The sequence below is a fragment of the Entelurus aequoreus genome, linkage group LG22 (assembly GCF_033978785.1).
Source record: "Entelurus aequoreus isolate RoL-2023_Sb linkage group LG22, RoL_Eaeq_v1.1, whole genome shotgun sequence".
NCBI classification, from domain to species: Eukaryota; Metazoa; Chordata; class Actinopteri; order Syngnathiformes; family Syngnathidae; genus Entelurus; species Entelurus aequoreus.
Window position 1 is genome coordinate 5,507,673 of NC_084752.1, and position 22,390 is coordinate 5,530,062.

Below are 22,390 nucleotides of genomic sequence, written 5' to 3' on the forward strand. Positions count from 1 at the left end.
TAATGAAGCTATAAAGGAGTAAAAAAAACATTGTGACAAGTGACAGTTTAATTAAAAAAATATATATATATATACTGTAGGGCTGCAACTAACAATTAATTTGATAATCGATTAATCTGTCGATTATTACTTCGATTAATCGATTAATTATCGGATAAAAGAGACAAACTACATTTCTATCCTATCCAGTATTTTATTGAAAAAACCCAGCATACTGGCACCATACTTCTTTTGATTATTGTTTCTCAGCTGTTTGTACATGTTGCAGTTTATAAATAAAGGTTTATTAAAAAAAAAAAAAAGCCTCTGCGCATGCGCATAGCATAGATCCAACGAATCGATGACTAAATTAATAGGCAACTATTTTTATAATCGATTTTAATCGATGTAATCGATTAGTTGTTGCAGCCCTAATATACTGTATTGTTACAAGAAAAACCTCAAAAAATTACATTGTCGTAAAATTGCAAAAAAAAAGTTGTGATTAAAGTTGGATTTTTTTCTTTGATAAGTGAAGTGAATTATATTTATATAGCGCCTTTCTCTAGTGACTCAAAGCGCGTCACATAGTGAAACCCAATATCTAAGTTACATTTAAACCAGTGTGGGTGAAACTGGGACTAGGATGGTGGAAGCAGGGATCGAACGATTCGAACCTGAAACCCTCAAGATGCTGGCACAGCTACTCTACCAACCGAGCTATACCCCATCCATCCATCCACTTTCTACCGCTTGTCCCGTTCGGGGTGATAGGTTAATTGGCAACACTAAATTGGCCCTAGTGTGTGAGTGTGAATGTTGTCTGTCTATCTGTGTTGGCCCTGTGATGAGGTGGCGACTTGTCCAGGGTGTACCCCGCCTTCCGCCTGAATGCAGCTGAGATAGGCTCCAGCACCCCCTCGCGACCCCGAATCGAGCTATACCGCCCCACAAAAAGCCGTAATGTTAGGATGAATGAAATGTTAATGTCAATAAACATTGTTGCAATGACAAACATGTTGCAAAAAAAGTTTAGATTTTTAAAGATTCTATATTGTGAGAAGAAAGTTACAGTATTACAAGAAAAAAGAATGAATTACATGTCAATGATAAAACAATAAGTCTTAGCACCACAATAATAATTTGTACTTTTACTTCAGTAAATTATTTGTAGCCGTTTATGCCGTTTCTGTGCTGCGTTCAAGAACACAAGACTACCCCAGATCTGTGTACCACTGTCGTAGTTATGGATTTAAAAAGTAAATGTACGCAGAAGGGTTTCAATCTGAATTTTTTCCCCCCAATCCGCCGTCACGATTAGTATCACGTAAAAGTACAATTTTATTTTACGTTTGGCATATTAATGTGACGTTCTAAATAGAGCGTCAAAGCTTCCGATTTTAGCGAAGGTAGCACGAGCAGCTCTCGCGATAGCACCGATGACCTCACGCTGTGAGAACGCGGGGTAAAACGCCGCTAGCATCCACCGGTGTTGTGTCTTTCATTAACGCACAGCAGCACGGAGCAGAAAGTTGTCGAAAACACCAAAGACTCGACCAGGGGACACACTCGTGGACGACATTAAGACAACTTGAAGAGGAATCTCCTATTAAAAAAAAAAGAAAATAAAAATGTCGGAAATTCTATCCTGCGTGGAACCGCGGGAAGAAGAGCAGATGGAAGTCGAGGAAGCCCCAGGAGCGGAGGTAAGACGGCTATTATTGTTTATTCTTAACTTTTGTCTATCTTTTTATGCCTCTTTTATTCTTCCTTTTCTTTTGCTCATGTCCTAACTTGGTTAATTTAACGTTAGTGCCTGCTCGTTAGCAAGCTAGCATCACAGCACAACTTGCTAGCCGGTTTCATAATCGCGTCACCGCCATTGTTCATTACGCATGTGTAGTTAACGTGTCTACCTTTTTTAGACCAAAACACAACAATTGGTGTTTCTCGCTTATGGGGACGAGGTGAGGGGTCATAATATTACCCACGAAAGCAGGTCTTTTGTTTTCAGAGAGACAGCGAGTAAGTCAAGCGGGGATGCAAAAGCTGCGCATGCGTATGACTCATTTCTTGTTTCTCTTTGAACTTTTAAGAATCCGACTGTTTTTGTGAAGTATATGGGGACGCTTACTAATTAGAATCAGAAATACTTGAATAATCCCCTGGGGGAAATTAAGATTTTCAGCACAAGCCCATTAAAGATCAGACAAACAGAACAGAATCGCTGACAGGTTTTTGATTGATTTATTGATTGATTGAGACTTTTATTAGTAGATTGCACAGTACAGTACATATTCCGTACAATTGACCACTAAATGGTAACACCCCAATAAGTTTTTCATCTTGTTTAAGTCGGGGTCCACTTAAAGGCCTACTGAAAGCCACTACTACCGACCACGCAGTCTGATAGTTTATATATCAATGATGAAATCTTAACATTGAAACACATGCCAATACGGCCGGGTTAACTTATAAAGTGACATTTTAAAATTGCACTTTTTTTTTTCGGTTGAAAAACTCCTTTGGATATGATTTATGCCCGTGACGTCACAAAATCCACGGAAGTGGTTGGACCCCATCGAACCCGATAGAGAAACCTCTTGTTTTCTTCGACAAAATTCCACAGTATTCTGGACATCTGTGTTGGTGAATCTTTTGCAATTTGTTTAATGAACAATGGAGACTGCAAAGAAGAACGTTGTAGGTGGGATCGATCGGTGTATTAGCGGCTAAGTACAATACTTACAGCAACACAACAAGGACTACTTACTACGCCTAGCCGATGCTTGCCGCCAAACCCACGGATGAAGTCCTTCGTCGCGCCGTTGATCGCTGGAACGCAGGTGAGCACGGCTGTTGATGGGAAGATGAGGGCTGGCTGGCGTAGGTGGAGCGCTAATGTTTTTATCATAGTTCTGTGAGGTCCGGTTGCTAAGTTGCCAAATTAGCCTTAGCGTCGTTAGCAACAGCATTGTTAAGCCTTACCAGGCTGAGAATTTTTAACCGTGTAGTTACATTTACATGGTTTAATAGTATTGTTGATCTTCTGTCTATCCTTCCAGTCAGGGATTTATTTCTTTTGTTTCTATCTTCATTTGAGAACGATGCTATCACGTTAGCTCAGTTGCTAAGTGTGTCACAGATGTATTGTCGTGGAGATAAAAGTCACTTTAAATGTCCATTTCGCGTTCTCGTCTCTCATTTTCAAGAGGATATAGTATCCGAGGTGGTTTAAAATACAAATCTGTGATCCACAATAGAAAAGGAGAGAGTGTGGAATCCAATGAGCCAGCTTGTACCTAAGTTACGGTCAGAGCGAAAAAAGATACGTCCATCACTGCCTCTCCAGTCCTTCACTGTAACGTTCCTCATCTACGAATCTTTCATCCTCGCTCAAATTAATGGGGTAATCGTCGCTTTGTCGCTCCGAATCTCTCGCTCCATTGTAAACAACGGGGAATTGTGAGGAATACTAGCTCCTGTGACGTCACGCTACTTCCGCTACAGGCAAGGCTTTTTTTATCAGCGAGCAAAAGTTGCGAACTTTATCGTCGATTTTTTCTACTAAATCCTTTCAGCAAAAATATGGCAATATCGCGAAATGATCAAGTATGACACACAGAATGGATCTGCTATTCCCGTTTAAATAAAAAAAATAATTTCAGTAGGCCTTTAAATCAATTTGTGGTACAAATATATACTATCATCATAATGCAGTCATCACACAAGTTAGTCATCAGAGTATATACATTTAATTATTTACATTATTTACAATCCGGATGTGGAGGGGGGGGTTAGGTTTGGTTGATATCAGCACTTCGGTCATCAACAATTGCATCATCAGAGAAATGGACATTGAAATAGTGTAGGTCTGACTTGGTAGGATATGTACATCAAGTAGTGGACATAGAGAGATCAGGAAGCATAAGAACAAGTATATACATTTGATTATTTACAATCCGGGGAGGTGGGATGTGGAAGGGGGAGGGTGTTAGTTTAGGGTTGCAGTTGACTGGAGGTGTTCTTTTAGTGCGCTTTTGAAGGAGGTGTCACGCCAATTTTCTTCCCATTACAAAAACCTTCCTATCCCCCATTTACTTCCGGGGTCATTTCCTCTTACGTCATTTCCTCTTACTTATGTCATTTCCTCTTACGTCATTGACAGCGATCGATAGTACTTCGGCTTTGACTGCCCGTCGCTGTTTTTTTTTTTTTTTTTTTATAATATAGCGTTAACAAAACGTCTGTATTAATCGGACAAGTATTAATCGGACAAATTAACTTGAGGATATTCCTGACTGCACATTTGACTCGCGGACATATGCGGAAATGAATAACAGTGTACAATAAGTTAATTCATTATCAATCAACATTATCAAACTTTATTAAAACTAAATTTATTCGTTACATTCAGATTTTTTTAGTTCTCTGTGTAAGTGAACTAAATTAAAATGACATTTATGTGCACATATGTACCTCAGTGAAGACAGAAGTTCCCAGCAGCGGCCCTAACACTCCGCTTGAAATGTTTCGAAGCCTGCTGGTGTTTGACATAAGTCCCCTGAGGAAATGACCCCGGAAGTAAATGGGGGATAGGAAGGTTTTTGAAAAGGGAAGAAAATTGGCGTGACAGAGGATAGAGATGCACTTTCTTTTACACCTGTTGGGAGTGCATTCCATGTTGATGTGGCATAGAAGGAGAATGAGTTAAGACCTTTGTTAGATCGGAATCTGGGTTTAACGTGGTTAGTGGAGCTCTGCCAACTTCCGACGCCCCTTACAGAAAAGGTGAGAAACAGGTAAACGCTGGGGGCGGGGGGAGAGAAAAAAAATTCAGTCTAAGGCTTTATCTACACTAGGCCGGATAACCCCTTAAACGAATAATTATTTAGCCTAAGCCCCGTTTCATCCACACTAAACCAGCGTTTAAGGTCCCCCTCCTCGGGCAAAATTGTACACGGGTAAGTAGAATTACAGCTGACCTGGACATTGGAAAGTTCTCTTGCCGTCTGAGAAGTGTTGTATCCCAAATAGCTGCAATCGCTTTCTCTTTAAGGTATTCATGTGTGATTTCCACAAGTGTCTGTACAGACGGAAGGAGAAACGCGGGCATGTCTAGATGACTCGCCTCCATATTTCCAGTGGATACCTCCGAGTTACGAAACCGCTTTATTATGAAGCTGGGTGTGGCGCGGTCTTTCTGGCGTCACTTCCTCTCCGAACTAAGTTTGTAAACGATCAATGAGTCCATACAAAACTAAGAGCCGGAGATTCAAGAAATACACGGCACACTTACCTGTGTAAAAAATTATCCAAGGAGGGGGACCTTAAACGATAGTTTAGTGTGGCCGAAACGGGGCTTCGGCTAAATAATTATTCGTTTAAGGGGTTATCTGGCTTAGTGTAGACATAGCCTAAGAATCCGACCGTTTTTGTTTTTATTTGGGGAGGCTTACTAAGTGATGGAAGTGTCACAACAGAATCAATCAATCACTTTTTGTCTACGTCACGCTCGCAATATGCACAACCAGTCTAGATTTAGTTTAGTAGGTATTTTTTTACACATTATTCTCAGTATTTTTGTAATGTTGAATTATCACTAAATGATATTAGAGCTAAAAGCGTGACATGACGTGTTCATAATATTTTCTAATTTTTTTGCTCAATGTGGAAAATCCCTGATTTAACAAAATTATTTCACGGTATAACGATAAACCACGGTACAACTCCTGAGGAATTTATCGGAAAACCGTGATTGATAACACTTCGATTAATTCACCGACCGATGAGTCTGCTTATATCCCAGTGAAGCATGCTAGCGCTAGCTTAAATGCTAACACGAATACAGGAGACGTTAACTTCTTTCCCCGTAAGGAAACCTAATACCCTAATTTTAACTTGTATACACACATTGCAGTCTGAACAACTAAACTACTCAAATGTGTAACTAAAACCTACAAACTGCTATCTTAGGACAGAATGATGCATGTATACTTGCAGGAATAATGACAACAGGAAGTGAAGACCCGTTTTTATTCATAATTCTAAAACATTCTAAAACTTTTACAAGTTAAACGGAAGACTATAAACATATTCAAACATTCAACTAAAATGAATATGCCTCCCAAGAAGTCAGTACACTATTTAATATGTATTCAGCCAATGAAAGTATGATGTATGTCAATCTGTTTTATTGATTATTTCAAATCAAACCTGGTTAAAAATTTCAAGTGTGTGTATTCCACAAAGCCGTGATAATTTCGGTCGCAATAACATGATATGAAGTTTTCATATTGTTATCTTTTACTAAATTATTAATCCATATTCTGCTAAATATTGTGTTCACAAATACATACTCATTTTAAAAGTATGTTGAAATGATCAAACCATAACCAATAGTGCACATACAAATATGATGGTAATTATTAAAAATGTGATTAAATATGTTTTTCATATTACTTTTAGTAATTTATAATTATATGGTTTAGTAATTTTTTATATTCGTTTTTGTATCATCAGATGTGTGAATTTTCATCAAAGTATGTATTTGTTTTATCCCATTGTTATCATAATAATTTACCATAAACATTCCTTCAAAGTAAAGCACTGCACACATTCTGTACAAGTAATCAAACCTGAATATTATTGTTTTATTTTAAGGAAAAGTCTGACTCCGATGCTGGCAAGGAATCCTCTTCAGACGCTGGACCTGATGGCCAAGATGCGTCGTCCTCTTCCTCAACCAAAACTAAGGTTTCTATGCCCGGTTATGAAGAGAAAGTGGTGAGGACACCTTTCCTTTGTAGTGTATTCGACAAGTATGTTTGTACTTGTGAGGTGAATAATTGAATGTACATTTTTGTGTGTGTGTAGCAAACAGACCGGACCAACAGATTCGACTATCTGTTGAAGCAAACCGAGTTGTTTGCTCATTTCATCCAACCGGCTGCACAGAAGACACCTACGTCCCCGCTGAAGATGAAGCCGGGGCGTCCCCGAATCAAGAAAGACGAGAAACAGAACCTGTTGTCTGCTGGAGAGTGAGTGTATTGGAAATAATCAGTGCCAGGGTCAAACTATCTCCCACTGTAGCACCAACACTAACTGAACAGGCTATGTTTGAAGTCACACTTGAGTGTCACATGGATGCTTTACTCTCATTTGTGTGTCCTGCAGCAACCGTCATCGTCGCACAGAGCAAGAAGAGGACGAAGAACTGCTCAGCGAGAGCACCAAGACCACAAACGTCTGCACCCGCTTCGACGATTCGCCCTCATGTAAGTGCTGCTGACAAGTAAGACATACAGTATATGTATGATCAACAACATTAGGCTCACATATTTAATTTTTTTTACAGACGTCAAATCGGGTAAAATGAGGGACTATCAGGTCCGCGGTCTAAACTGGCTCATCTCTTTATACGAGAACGGCATCAATGGCATCCTGGCCGATGAAATGGTCGGCCATCCTTCACACGGTCCAATGTTGTACATCTACTGTAATCTGCTCTCTTATACATTTTCTATTTGTATGTCCTCAGGGTCTGGGAAAGACTCTCCAAACCATTTCTTTGCTGGGCTACATGAAGCACTACAGAAACATCCCCGGGCCGCACATGGTCCTGGTGCCCAAGTCCACCCTCTACAACTGGATGAACGAGTTCAAGAGATGGGTCCCGTCTCTACGCGCTGTCTGCCTCATAGGAGACAGAGACCAGAGGGTAGGAGGTGTTCCAGTTCTACAATATTTTAATTTCTTGCTGATATGTTAGTAATTTGTGTATGCAACATTGTTGCATTATTACCACAATGTACCGTATTTTCCGCACTGTAAGGCGCACCGGATTATAATTTTAAAATACATACAGAAACAAATTTTGTAATTATTAATTATAGTTACCATATATTCTTTTCTTATACCGTTTTCCTGTATTTGTCAGTTGTACTTTGTTGAGAATGTTTCTTGAGACTTCTCCAATCATTTTTAGTAACATTTTCTTTACTAAAATTCACCAGCATCTTTAATATTTTTCTGGTGTTATTGGAGACTGTACCCGTGTTTAAAGACTCTCTCCGCGATGAGCAGCAGCAAGCCTGACGTCGCACTTGCTTTGCGCTGCTGTTCCAACTGCATTTTGTCTCCTTGAAAGAGCGTTACAGTCCTCTTAATATTTGCACATTGCACATTATAAATAAGATTATTAGGTATATTAAAATACGTCCACCTTGCAGGCATGCTGCCTCCGCCCCAGACAGTGCATCTTGCCTGCGTCATAACAGCATCTTGGTTCAGCAGTGCCGTTTTTGTTTTTCAAAAGTATTTTTTTGGCAGATTAATTGTTGGTGCATCATTAGTCAAAAGTTTGCAAATATTAGGCAATAAACATCCATTCATACAGTGCATTTTTAAAATTTGTTTTTACGTAAAACCCCTTATTTTTAAGGTGTTGCTGCTTTTATTTTGCATTGGCAGGCTACCACGATCAATTTGAAGTAGGGTAAACACTGAACTTTTTTTATTAATATTTTGCGGACAATAATTTTGGGTGCGTCTTCCTCACAATACGAAGGCCCTGGGTTCGATCCTTTCTGTGTGGAGTTTGCATGTTCTCCCTGTGACTGCGTGGGTTCCCTCCGGGTACTCCGGCTTCCTCCCACCTCCAAAGACATGCACCTTGGTGGATAGGTTGATTGGCAACACTAAATTGACCCTAATTTGTGAATGTGAGTGTGAATGTTGTCTGTCTATCTGTGTTGGCCCTGTGATGAGGTGGCGACTTGTCCAGGGTGTACCCCGCCTTCCGCCCGAATGCAACTGAGATAGGCTCCAGCAAACCCCCAAAAGGGATAAGCGGTAGAAAATGGATGAATGGATAATTTTAGGTACAAAACCAATTAACAGCGATAAACAAGGATTTACTGTATTTTTTCTTTTCATTAATTTTTTTTATAAAGGATTCCAGTGTGTGGGTATACACACTTTTTGAGCACATTCAACAATTCCGTGATAATAACTGATCGCTTTGGTCAAAGTATCCATGACATGACATTTTTATGTCTTGACTCCCTAATTATGACCCTATTCTCTTACAATTCCCCTCACTTTATTCTCATAGTTCCTTGTTTATTCTTATAATATACTATACTCTTGTCTTCATTGTGACCCTAATACTCAGGTCAATCAAACGATGATTTGTTTCAGACGGCCCTCATCAGAGACGTGCTGCTGCCGGGCGAATGGGACGTGTGCGTGACGTCTTATGAGATGTTAATCATCGAGAAGGCAGTGTTCAAGAAGTTCAACTGGAGATACCTGGTCATTGACGAAGCCCACAGGATTAAGAACGAAAAGTCAAAGGTGAAGAAGAAGCCCCAATCACCAAACCATGCAGAGATTCCACTGTGTTTATAAGAAGTCCCCACAAATCCAATGTTTCCACACAGTTGTCCGAGATCGTGCGAGAGTTCAAGACCACAAATCGCCTTCTGCTGACCGGAACGCCTCTGCAGAACAACCTCCACGAATTGTGGGCTCTGCTCAACTTCCTGCTCCCCGACGTCTTCAACTCGTCAGAGGTGAGTTTCGGAAAACCACTCGTCTGATAATTTAATCATGCTGACAATGTTTGCTAATATTGCTTTTTAGGACTTTGATTCCTGGTTTGACACCAACAACTGCTTGGGTGATCAGAAGCTGGTGGAACGTCTTCACACCGTATGTTAGAAATATGCAACAATAGCACAAATGCTCACATCGTAGCCTCATTTTCATCCCTTTTTTGTGTTTGAATAGGTGCTACGCCCTTTCTTGCTCCGGCGTATAAAAGCCGATGTAGAGAAGACACTCCTACCTAAAAAGGAGATCAAGATGTACGTGGGCCTCAGTAAAATGCAGCGGGAATGGTAAGCACGTTTCACTGGACAACATTGTAGCACTGTTAGCCATATTTTCCTGTTGGCTGATCATCGTCATGGCCCCTGCCAGGTACACAAAGATCCTCATGAAGGACATCGACATCCTGAACTCAGCCGGCAAGATGGACAAGATGCGTCTGCTCAATGTTCTCATGCAGCTGAGGAAGTGCTGCAACCACCCTTACCTGTTCGACGGCGCCGAGCCCGGCCCGCCCTACACCACCGACCTCCACCTGGCGGTCAACAGCGGCAAGATGGTGGTGCTGGAGAAGCTGTTGCCCAAGATGAAGGAGCAGGGTAAGTCTGTGGCATTACATTACATTAGTGCACCTTATCAATCAATCAAACTTTATTTATGTAGCACTTTTCATACACAGGCAACTGGTAACACAAAGTGCTTTACACCCCAAAAAGAAAGAAGAGAAGAAAACGCACACGCAGCACTATTGACAATAGCAAAATAAGGCATGGCACTGAGGATTGAGGAAAAAAAACAATATTTGAAGCGTCCACACTGAAGAATAACTAAAATTAACGGCATCTAAAAAAATAGTATAAAACATATTTTAAAATACACGTAAAAATAAAACATTAATAACTTAACTAGAAAATTCCCGCAGAAATTTTGATGGGCACTCGGAAGCTGTCGTACTTTGAAGATGGTGCCGAGTGTCTGAATCCGTGAGTTTTAGATGTAAACTGTACAAAATGATTTACAGAGCTAGCCTAAAACATTAGCATGCGCACATTAAGTAGCTACGTAGTAGTAGTGCCAGCAAGCTTTTTTGTGATTTAGGGATAAACACCTTCCACGCCACCCTGAGAATACCGATGTTTAAGGAATAACAGTAGTTGGAGTTACTTTATCTTGTTAATGTTAAAGTGTGACATTTTTAGTACAAGAATTAGCTCAAATATATTTGAATTAAGCATGTTTTTCTTTATTTGATACAGTCGTCACTCATCACATTGTGCTTTGAAGTTTGCATTATCACAGATTTTTTGAAAGCATATTCTACAACTGGCCTATGTTAAGCATTTTCCAGCATAAAATTGGCAACAATAACTAAAGCTATGTCGATCTCCAGTGATAAGCTATTGCTGGAGAGGAAGACCGGATATTTTGGTTGGCTTGAGGAGTGTCATTCTGACATTAACTATGCAAAGTAGTGGCCGGGATGCTCGTAACTCAAATTTAAGCTTGCAGTTTAAAGCATAACAAGAAGCTAAGGCACAGCTAATATCTCAAAATACTCGTAAGTTTGGCTGCTGCTGTATTTTAAAGTTTAAAAAGACAACATTTATGGTATTCAGTAATAAAAGAAACATAGAAGTTAGTTTATCCATAAACAATGTGAAAATTGAGAGTGTCTGAAATCAAATTTCTTGATGACAAGTTGACATGGAAAGCTCATACATTGCATGTGAAAAATAAGGTATCTAAAAGCTTATTTATTTTGAACAAAGTTAAATACAGTTTCCCTTATAACACAATGAGAATGTTATATTGCTCAATTATTCTACCTTATTTCAATTATTGTACAGAAATATGGGGAAGTACATATCACAACAACATAATGCCTTTATTTCCTTCACAGAAAAGAGTAATTTGTATTATTTTTAAAGTAGGATACAGAGACCACACAAATCCACTCTTCATTAGGGCAGGACTATTAAAACTAAAAGACATTGTATAATTGCATACTCTATTAGTGATGTTCAAAGCTAGAAATAAAGTTCTTCCGAAGGACTTACAAAAGTTATTTGTGTTCATGTCTGAAGATGAGAACCACAGAAGGCGATTTTAAACATCCAAGAGTGCGAACAAATTGGAAACAAATGTGCTTGTCTGTTGCTGGTGTGAATGCATGGAATTCTCTTAAGAAAGACTTAAAAAGTTGCAAGAATATTTTAGAATTTAAAAAGAGTTACCAAAAGAGACAACTGGAATTATATCAAACCGATTTTTTATTTTGATTGAACATGTTTTTGATTGATTGCAACTTTTATTAGTAGATTGCACAGTACAGTACATATTCCGTACAATTGACCACTAAATGGTAACACCCCAATAAGTTTTTCAACTTGTTTAAGTCGGGGTCCACGTAAATCAATTCATGGTGTCATTGTGAAAATGCTTAAACGAAAATTAAAAGTATGTTGGAGTTCGGGTGTTGGTGGAGGGAACAGTGATAAAGTCATCTAAAATAATTTGTGTTAAAAAGGGAGCAGATAAATATAAAAATATTATTCTTCCATCTGCTCCTTTCTGATCATGGAAATGTATAAGAAACTAAAAACAATGAAAGTGTCAACTGTACGTGGCTTGTATATATGCATTTTCATGAAATGAATAAAAAGAAATGATGATGAAATGAAAAGTTTTTAATGCTAAGAACGTTCACTCTTTTCTGTTCTCTAAATTAGTGTTTTAAGCATTTATTTGGCCAGTCATGGAATTTTTTCTTAAATGTTTCATTCTTAGTGTTTATAAATCCGTGTAGATTGAAGATTTTGCTCAACAATAAAATGTTGGCATTTTGTGAATATCCTTATATACTTTGATTTACGCCACTTGTTTCTTCCAGGCTCCCGCGTGCTCATCTTCAGCCAGATGACCAGGGTTCTGGACATCTTGGAAGACTACTGCATGTGGAGGAACTACGGCTACTGTCGCCTGGACGGTCAGACACCACACGAGGAGAGACAGGTGCCAAATAATTGTACTGTCCACAGTTAAAAACAAAATTGAGTTGTGATCATAACACAAAACCTTTTGTCACATGTTTCAGATCTCCATCAATGCGTACAACGAGCCCAATAGCAGTAAGTTCATCTTCATGCTGAGCACCAGAGCCGGCGGCCTCGGTATCAATCTGGCCACCGCCGATGTCGTCATCCTCTACGACTCGGACTGGAACCCCCAAGTCGACCTTCAGGCTATGGTCCGTACTCATAATTGCTTCACAAACGGGACTTCAGGAGCTGCATCTGATGTATTTGGTGTTGTCCCCTCACAGGATCGAGCTCACAGGATCGGTCAGCTGAAGCAGGTACGCGTCTTCCGCTTCATCACGGAGAACACCGTAGAGGAGAGGATCGTGGAGAGGGCCGAGATGAAGCTGCGCTTGGACTCCATCGTCATCCAGCAAGGTGAGCACTATACTGAGAGCAAACAATCTGAATCAGCTCTAAGGTTTATTTATCCACCTATTTATGAGTTGGTACACTGCTTCCTGGTTCAAGGAGGATTTTTTTAAGGTGGTTTCAATATCACGCTGTACCTGCCACGCTATAATGACTCCTAATTTTTCAAAAAGTGTAAAGGAAATCTTTGATTTGCACTGGGTGGGAATAAAAACTGCTTTTTCAGGTAATGTTTAAGTGGCACATTTTGCTGGAAGAAATTTTGTCCTACCAATTATTGCAGATAAACAATGTTATTGTCAGCATTATTTACCAAATTAAGATCAAACGCAATAAACATATATTTTTAATTAGTATTTTTTGCCATTGTAATTGGACGGTCAAGAACTTTTGATTATCCTGAATAAGTAAACAAACATTAAAAAAATTTATTTGGCTAAGTTAGGGCTGGGTGATATGAACGAATAAGTTTATTAACACATTAGCGTAAAATATAAAATAATATTATTTAGCTCATTCACGTAAGAGACTAGACGTATAAGATTTCATGGGATTTAGCGATTAGGAGTGACAGATTGTTTGGTAAACGTATAGCATGTTCTATATGTTATAGTTATTTGAATGACTCTTACCATAATATGTTACGTTAACATACCAGGCACCTTCTCAGTTGGTTATTTACGCGTCATATAACGTACACTTATTCAGCCTGTTGTTCACTATTCTTTATTTATTTTAAATTGCCTTTCAAATGTCTGTTCTTGGTGTTGGCTTTTATGAAATAAATTCCCCCCAAAAATGCGACTTATACTCCAGTGCGACTTATATATGTTTTTTTCCTTCTTTATTATGCATTTTCGGCCGGTGCGACTAATACTCCGAAAAATACGGTTTTATAGTTCCGTGAGAGATTTTAAGGTGGTTTCAATATCACGCTGTACCTGCCACGCTATAATGACTCCTAATTTTTCAAAAAGTGTAAAGGAAATCTTTGATTTGCACTGGGTGGGAATAAAAACTGCTTTTTCAGGCAATGTTTAAGTGGCACATTTTGCTGGAAGAAATTTTGTCCTACCAATTATTGCCGATAAACAATGTTATTGTCCGCATTATTTACCAAATTAAGATCAAACGCAATAAACGTATTTTTTGCCATTGTAATTGGACGGTCAAGAACTTTTGATTATCCTGAATAAGTAAACAAACATTAAAATAAAATGGGCTAAGTTAGGGCTGGGTGATCTGAACGAAAAAGTATATCTCGATATATTTTTACTTAAACTCGATATTCGATATACCGCATTTTTCAGAGTATAAGTCGCTCCGGAGTATAGGTCGCACTGGCTGAAAATGCATAATAAAGAAGGAAAAAACATATAAGTCGCACTGGAGTATAAGTCGCATTTTTTGGAGAAATTTATTTGATAAAACCCAACACCATGAATAGAAATTTGAAAGTCGCACCCCGGCCAAACTAAAAAAAACTGCGACTTATAGTCCGAAAAATACGGTAAAGATTTTGAGCGAAATTCACTGAAATTGAAGTGAATGACAACTGTACTGTAAACAGTCAGTGGCACTTTCATTATCCCAGTTAGGCAAGATGGTTATTAACAGCACAGAAAAGAAACTGTTTAAATAGCACAGAATTACATAACATAAATAAAATAGAAAAACAAAGAATGTATAAATAAAATAGAAAAATATTATTTCTACATAAAATAAATAACATAGCTGTGCAAATAATACAAAATGTATCAAATTTAGATAAATACATTTGCAGGCAGGCACTTTTTAAGTCGACGATGTAATGGACTGTCACACACGTACGGTTCTGTGGTCCTACTAGACCACAATTCTGTGGTCAGCACCAAATAAGTGACTTGACTTAATTGTGCGATCCTGTTGTTTGATTCAAAATGGGCTCTGTACCGCAGATGTCGTTGTGGCTTGTGCAGCCCTTGTGACACTTGTGATTTAGGGCTGTATACACTACCGTTCAAAAGTTTGGGGTCACATGGAAATGTCCTTATTTTTGAAGGAAAAGCACTGTACTTTTCAATGAAGATAACTTTAAACTAGTCTTAACTTTAAAGAAATACACTCTATACATTGCTAATGTGGTAAATGACTATTCTAGCTGCAAATGTCTGCTTTTTGGTGCAATATCTACATAGGTGTATAGAGGCCCATTTCCAGCAACTATCACTCCAGTGTTCTAATGGTACAATGTGTTTGCTCATTGGCTCAGAAGGCTAATTGATGATTAGAAAACCCTTGTGCAATCATGTTCACACATCTGAAAACAGTTTAGCTCGTTACAGAAGCTACAAAACTGACCTTCCTTTGAGCAGATTGAGTTTCTGGAGCATCACATTTGTTGGGTCAATTAAACGCTCAAAATGGCCAGAAAAAGAGAACTTTCATCTGAAACTCGACAGTCTATTGTTGTTCTTAGAAATGAAGGCTATTCCACAAAATTGTTTGGGTGACCCCAAACTTTTGAACGGTAGTGTAAATAAACATTGATTAATTGATTGAAAATGATTCAACTATTCAATGTCAAAATATAAACAGTAGAAATAATGAACAAAATGTCAGCTACTGTCTTGTTGTAAAACACCAGCGAAAATGAAATGTAGCATTTAGACAGGCTATACTGTAGCAAAAGTCATCACATGTCCACAATCACGTGTGTTCTTAAATGTGTATTACCGTATTTTTCGGACTATAAGTCGCAGTTTTTTTCATAGTTTGGCCGGGGGTGCGACTTATACTCAGGAGCGACTTATGTGTGAAATTATTAACACATTACCGTAAAATATCAAATAATATTATTTAGCTCATTCACGTAAGAGACTAGACGTATAAGATTTCATGGGATTTAGCGATTAGGAGTGACAGATTGTTTGGTAAACGTATAGCATGTTCTATATGTTATAGTTATTTGAATGACTCTTACCATAATATGTTACGTTAACATACCAGGCACGTTCTCAGTTGGTTATTTATGCCTCATATAACGTACACTTATTCAGCCTGTTGTTCACTATTCTGTATTTATTTCAAATTGCCTTTCAAATGTCTATTCTTGGTGTTGGCTCTTATCAAATAAATTCCCCCCAAAAATGCGACTTATACTCCAGTGCGACTTATATATGTTTTTTTCCTTCTTTATTATGCATTTTCGGCCGCTGCGACTTATACTCCGAAAAATACGGTTTTATAGTTCCGTGAGAGATGCAGTTAATTATGGGCCTGCTGCAATGCAAGCAGCCCATATTGTATTATTGCTCATACTTCAACTTTTATTATTATAGTTCCGCACGTTTCTCTTACGATTAATACGAGACGAACCGGCCAACAAACCCCCACATATGTTATACCGTTGGAAAGGTCTCGTTCTCACCGACGGGGTTACTTTAAGTTGGGAAAATTGAGTGTTACCACGGTGACGCTATTCACGAATAATTTTTAAAAAATGGGCCAATTTAATGGGTACATACCCTTTTAACAAAAGGGGTATGTCCAAAGACACGATTACCTCCTCTTGTAGCTCAAACCCATACTTTCACGTAGCTTAGTGCTTAACGTCTCATTTTGTTCACACACTTTAACCCTGGCTGTAAAGTTTTTACGTCCAATGTTTGGATGTAAGCGGACAACCTTTTTTTTGCTAGCGTCTTTCATATTAGCATGCTAACCTTTTATGCTAGGTTTTTTGATACTTTATATGTCTACACAAACATATACTGCATTCAATACCTGCTCAGTGGCCTTGTGGTTAGTGTCCGCCCTGAGATCGGTAGATTGTGAGTTCAATCCCCGGCCGAGTCATACCAAAGATTATAAAAATGGGACCCATTACCTCCCTGCTTGGCACTCAGCATCAAGGTTGGAATTGGGGGCCACTGCTGCTGCTCACTGCTCCCCTCACCTCCCCGGGGGGTGAACAAGGAGATGGGTAAAATGCAGAGGAAAAATTTCACCACACCTAGTGTGTGTGACAATCATTGGTACTTTAACTTTAACTTTTTAACTTGGTATTTCTTCTTACCCAGTCATGTGCTAGCTTCTTAACGTTAGCATGCTAGTAAGGCAGCTTTTCCAGCTAATGTTACACTTTTGTCTCTAATTCCGCAGCCATACACCTTAGAGTCATATAACTTGGAATGTGACCCTTGTTAACTGTCAGCGTGTTAACTTTAGCATGCTAGCACACTAAAATTAAAGTGCTAACTTGTTTTGCAAATTTTAAAAATTTTTCTCCAATTCCGCAGCCATACAACTTAAAGTGATATAACTTGGTATGTGTAACATGCTAACTGTTATTATGTTTATGTTAGCATGCTATCATTAAAGTGCTAGCTTTTTGAGCTAATTTTGCTACCATTTAACCCAGAGTCATATAACTTGGTATGTGACACTTGTTAACTGCTAGCATGCTAACATTAACATGCTGAATTTTTAGCGAACTTTAGTTTTTTTTCTCTAATTAGACAGCCATACACCTTACAGTCATATAACTTGGTATGTGACACATGCTAACTGATAGCATGCTAAAGTTGGCTTTCTAGTAGGGCTGCGAATCTTTGGGTGTCCAACGATTCGATTCAATATCGATTCTTGGGGTCACGATTAGATTCAAAATCGATTTTTTTTTCTCGATTCAACGCAATACTCTATTCAAAAATTATATTTTCCCAATTCAAAAGGATTCTCTATTCATTCAATACATAGGATTTCAGCAGGATCTACCCCAGTCTGCTGACATGCAAGCAGAGTAGTAGATTTTTGTAAAAAGCTTTTATAATTGTAAAGGACAATGTTTTATCAACTGATTGCAATAATGTAAATGTGTTTTAACTATTAAATGAACCAAAAATATGACTTATTTTATCTTTGTGAAAATATTGGACACAGTGTGTTGTCAAGCTTATGAGTTGCGATGCAAGTGTAAGCCACTGTGACACTATTGTTCTTTTTTAAAAAAATTTATAAATGTCTAATGATAATGTCAATGAGGGATTTTTAATCACTGTTATGTTGAAATTGTAACTAATATTGATACTTTTGTTGATAATATTCATTTTTGTTTCACTACTTTTGGTTTGCTCTGTGTCGTGTTTGTGTCTCCTCTCAATTGCTCTGTTTATTGCATATATTGGGTCGGGTTTGGTTTTGGAATTGGATTGCATTGTTATGGTATTGCTGTGTATTGGTTTGTTGGATTGATTAATTAAATAAATAAAAATTAAAAAATACATTGATTTTTAAAAAAATGAAAATAGATTCTGAATCGCACAACGTGAGAATCGCGATTCGAATTTGAATCGATTTTTTCCTCACACCCCTACTTTCTAGCATGGTCCAGCAGAGGTCCAGGACACAGATAGAAGGCCCATTAAAATTTCCGTGGGAATTTTCTACTTTTTAATTTATCCTTTTTCGTGAATTGACTTATTGATTATCGGCCCAGGCCTACTGTCGGGCACTACAAGCTTTATTCCAGATGAAGCACACATTCAAGTAGTATAAATCTCAACAGGCCGACTTGTGGATCCGAGCGCCAACAAGCTGGGCAAAGACGAGATGCTGTCCATCATCCGTCACGGCGCCACGCACGTGTTTGCCTCCAAGGAGAGCGAGATCACGGACGACGACATCGACGCCATCCTGGAGAGGGGAGAGAGGAAGGTGAGTCTGCACGTGCCGCACAATGACTCCGTGAACAAACAAGGCGCCACTTTTAATGGCGCTGCCTGCTCACTGCCCACCAGACGATGGAGATGAAGGAGAAGCTGTCTTCCCTGGGCGAGAGCTCTCTGAGGAACTTCACTATGGACACGGAGAACAGCAGCGTGTACACCTTCGAGGGAGAAGACTACAGAGAGAAGAAGAAGGTAAAATAGGACGGTTCATTCTTAGAATATGAAGAATTCACCTTAATTTGCTGCTCCTCTTCCTCCCTCCAGGTCATTACCAACTGGATTGAACCCCCCAAGAGAGAAAGGAAGGCCAACTACGCTGTGGACGCCTACTTCAGGGAAGCCCTCCGAGTCAGTGAGCCCAAAGCCCCCAAGGTAGGAGCCTACACTGCAAAAACTAAAATCTAATTAAGATTAGATATCTCAAATAAGGGTGATATTTTCTTATTTTCTGTCTGATAAGATAATTCCTCTCACTAAGCAGATTTTATGTTAGAGTGTTTTACTTGTTTTAAGTGTTTGGTCCTAAATGGGGCGGTATAGCTCGGTTGGTAGAGTGGCCGTGCCAGCAACTTGAGGCTTCCGGGTTCGATCCCCGCTTCTGCCAACCTAGTCACTGCCGTTGTGTCCTTGGGCAAGACACTTTACCCACCTGCTCCCAGTGTCACCCACACTGGTTTAAAAATGTAACTTAGATATTGAGTTTCACAATGTAAAGCGCTTTGAGTCACTAGAGAAAAGCGCTATATAAATACAATTCACTTCACTTCACTAAATGATCTCAGTAAGATATTACAGCTTGTTGCTGAGATTTGATGAGCTATATTGAGTAAAACATGCTCGAAACTAGAATATCAACTGTTGCAAAGCTGTGTCATCAACACTCACAAGTATAAAACTACTTTTTTAAAGTAATGATTTCTTTCTTCAAGCATTAAAAAAAAAATGATGATGCCGAGCGCTAGGGATGATACTCGAAACCGGTTTTCCCGGTTGTTCGATAAGAAAAGAACCGAGTCCTCGGACTCGAATCCCTTTTTGAGAACCGGTACCCGTTATCGAGACCACTATAGTAAAGAAAAAGAGTTGGTTCTTTATTCGAATCCCGTCCCGACCAGAAATGCTCCGTGGGACATCAGAAGAAATGACGTCACGTAGCTCAGTCATTAGGCGCAGATAGCGAAAGCAGGAAAACAATGGACCTGAAAAAGCGCTCCAAGGTGTAATGAAGTTCAAAACAAAAGGTATAATCCAATGAATAACTTTACTGAGAGATTTGAGCAGGGTACAAACACATGACCAACACTTTTACGACCAACCGGAAACATAGCAACCAGGCTAGCAACGCACCTCCTTTACGGCAGCTGTCGCAACCTTCTTAAAGCAACGGCAGCACATACATATATATACAACACATCTCCCTTTTTGAACTTTTGTTTTTCTTTCCTTGTAAACAGAATCACACTGTATATGTGTTGTCTGTCTAATTATAAATAATGCAGACGAGGCGTGTTGGCTGAGTTCTTGACGTTTACTTTCACAGCGTGCTCATAACCTCATTCTTAGCTGCCGGGTGGCGACGTGCACAACACTTTTCGGGGCTACCGCGCATGCTCGTCACTCCCATTGCATGCTGGGTAGTGTAGTTGTTGTTTTCCCAAGCTCATAGCATCACATCTTTCCCCCTATAAAGAAATAATGTTAACTCAATAAAGTGTATTTCTTTTTTTAGCTTTAACTTTTAATTTTTTAGCATTGTAACCACATTTGCAAACAACTTTTCTCTTCCTAGAATTTTCTTTCAATAAAGAAATAAAGTGCAAAAATGTCAAAGCATCATAACAAACAAATATGTCAAATAGCAGCAGAAGTGCACTTTTTGGAGAGCTGTATTATTTTCAGTTTTGTGCCCAAGGGACTGATATTATGTAACACTATATTATTATTTATACACCTATAGTGATCACAGAGACAGCTTGTTTTCGTGTTACTGTATATATTTGTTTTTCTGGAAAAATCCCACTTAATATACTTTGGGTAACAACAGTCAATATTTATTTTATTTTATTTTTTTAGAAGGGTAACAGTCAATATTTATTTATTTATTAGATTTTATTTTTTTCTTATATACTAAAAGTGAGCTTTTGTTAAACCAAATATTGTGTGTTTTTTTCCACATACAACAACCTATCTGGAATCGATAAGGAATCGGTTCGATAAGAGGATTCGATAATAGGCTCGAACTCGATCATTTCTTATCAAACATCATCCCTGCCGAGCGCATATCATTATGTCAAGATAATGGCATTAGCATGTACTTAATTTAAGAATATTTTTCAACATATTGAGCAAAAAGGTCTCTTTTTTTTCTACCAAGAAAAGTGCACTTATTTGTGAGAATATACTTATTTTAAGGTATTTTTGGGTTCATTGAGGTTAGCTGATTTAACTTGTTTTGGAAAGCCTTGACAAGCCAAATTTTTTGTTCTATTGGCAGATAATTTTCCTTAGTTCAAATAAAATACCCCTAATTTTTGTATTTTTTTTCTTGTTTTTGAACACTGACTTTTTGCAGTGTACAGATCACCAGACTACCTTGTAGTAAACTACCTTTATTGTGTTTAACCTTGATTGGTTTACACCCTCCAGGCTCCTCGTCCACCCAAGCAGCCAAACGTCCAAGACTTCCAGTTCTTCCCGCCGCGTCTCTTTGAGCTCCTTGAGAAAGAAATCCTCTTCTATAGAAAGACCATCGGCTACAAGGTAATGTGTCCCTGCCGTCTGGGGACGTCCTCTTGAATTGGGAAGTGTTTTGTTAAAGTCGGCGTGGCGTGTCTGTTCAGGTGCCCCGCAATCCTGAAATGCCCAACTCAGCCCAGGTCCAGAAGGAGGAGCAGGCCAAGATCGATGAAGCAGAAGCTCTGAGTGAGGAGGAGCTGGAGGAGAAGGAGAACCTCCTGCAGCAGGTATCCTGCTCTTACCCTGTTTAGCCACACACCAACACCACCTTATTGTGTCTTGACTTTTTTTTTTTTTTACCCCTCATCCTCCATCGCAGGGATTTACCATTTGGAACAAACGCGACTTCAACCAGTTCATCAAAGCAAACGAGAAGTGGGGACGAGATGACATTGAGAACATCGCCAGGGAGGTGGAAGGCAAAACTCCAGAGGAAGTAATGGAGTATTCTGGTAATGCTCCACCCCTGACCCTTGACTCGTAAAGCAACCGTTTCTGTGATCTGTTAATTACTGTGCGTGTTCCTCAGCTGTGTTCTGGGAGCGCTGCAACGAGCTCCAGGACATTGAGAAGATCATGGCTCAGATAGAGCGAGGAGAGGCAAGAATCCAGAGAAGGATCAGCATCAAAAAGGCTTTGGACTCTAAGGTAGGTTCACAAGTGGAAGCCCGTCCATCCCCCTGATGAATTGTACAATATCTCACAAACGTATACTATCTACAGGTAACAGATGACACGCCAAAAAAAAGTTCATTCATGTCAGCACTTCAACTTCAAATGTGAAACTACTATATGATAAAAGCTCATTACATGCAAAGTGAGATATGTCAAGCCTTTGTTATGATTTTGATCAACCTGCTCAGTGGCCTAGTGGTTAGAGTGTTCGCGCTCAGATCGGTA

The 22,390-nt window shown here is 39.0% G+C and overlaps 1 protein-coding gene across 1 annotated transcript in view; it reads left to right on the top strand.

Moving 5' to 3' along the window:
• The first annotated feature begins 1,423 nt into the window (after positions 1 to 1,423).
• Positions 1,424 to 22,390, top strand: part of smarca5 (SWI/SNF related, matrix associated, actin dependent regulator of chromatin, subfamily a, member 5) — a 28,835-nt gene continuing 7,868 nt past the window's right edge. Inside the window, exons 1-21 of the mRNA XM_062033013.1 lie at positions 1,424 to 1,685; positions 6,643 to 6,765; positions 6,856 to 7,022; positions 7,159 to 7,259; positions 7,340 to 7,440; positions 7,523 to 7,702; positions 9,184 to 9,339; positions 9,426 to 9,557; positions 9,628 to 9,696; positions 9,775 to 9,884; positions 9,967 to 10,193; positions 12,485 to 12,606; positions 12,689 to 12,841; positions 12,917 to 13,049; positions 18,592 to 18,740; positions 18,824 to 18,946; positions 19,019 to 19,126; positions 21,401 to 21,514; positions 21,595 to 21,717; positions 21,810 to 21,942; positions 22,020 to 22,138. Coding sequence (XP_061888997.1) covers positions 1,611 to 1,685; positions 6,643 to 6,765; positions 6,856 to 7,022; positions 7,159 to 7,259; positions 7,340 to 7,440; positions 7,523 to 7,702; positions 9,184 to 9,339; positions 9,426 to 9,557; positions 9,628 to 9,696; positions 9,775 to 9,884; positions 9,967 to 10,193; positions 12,485 to 12,606; positions 12,689 to 12,841; positions 12,917 to 13,049; positions 18,592 to 18,740; positions 18,824 to 18,946; positions 19,019 to 19,126; positions 21,401 to 21,514; positions 21,595 to 21,717; positions 21,810 to 21,942; positions 22,020 to 22,138 — 2,718 coding nt within the window. The 5' untranslated portion in view covers positions 1,424 to 1,610. The remainder of the gene's footprint in view (positions 1,686 to 6,642; positions 6,766 to 6,855; positions 7,023 to 7,158; positions 7,260 to 7,339; positions 7,441 to 7,522; positions 7,703 to 9,183; positions 9,340 to 9,425; positions 9,558 to 9,627; positions 9,697 to 9,774; positions 9,885 to 9,966; positions 10,194 to 12,484; positions 12,607 to 12,688; positions 12,842 to 12,916; positions 13,050 to 18,591; positions 18,741 to 18,823; positions 18,947 to 19,018; positions 19,127 to 21,400; positions 21,515 to 21,594; positions 21,718 to 21,809; positions 21,943 to 22,019; positions 22,139 to 22,390) is intronic.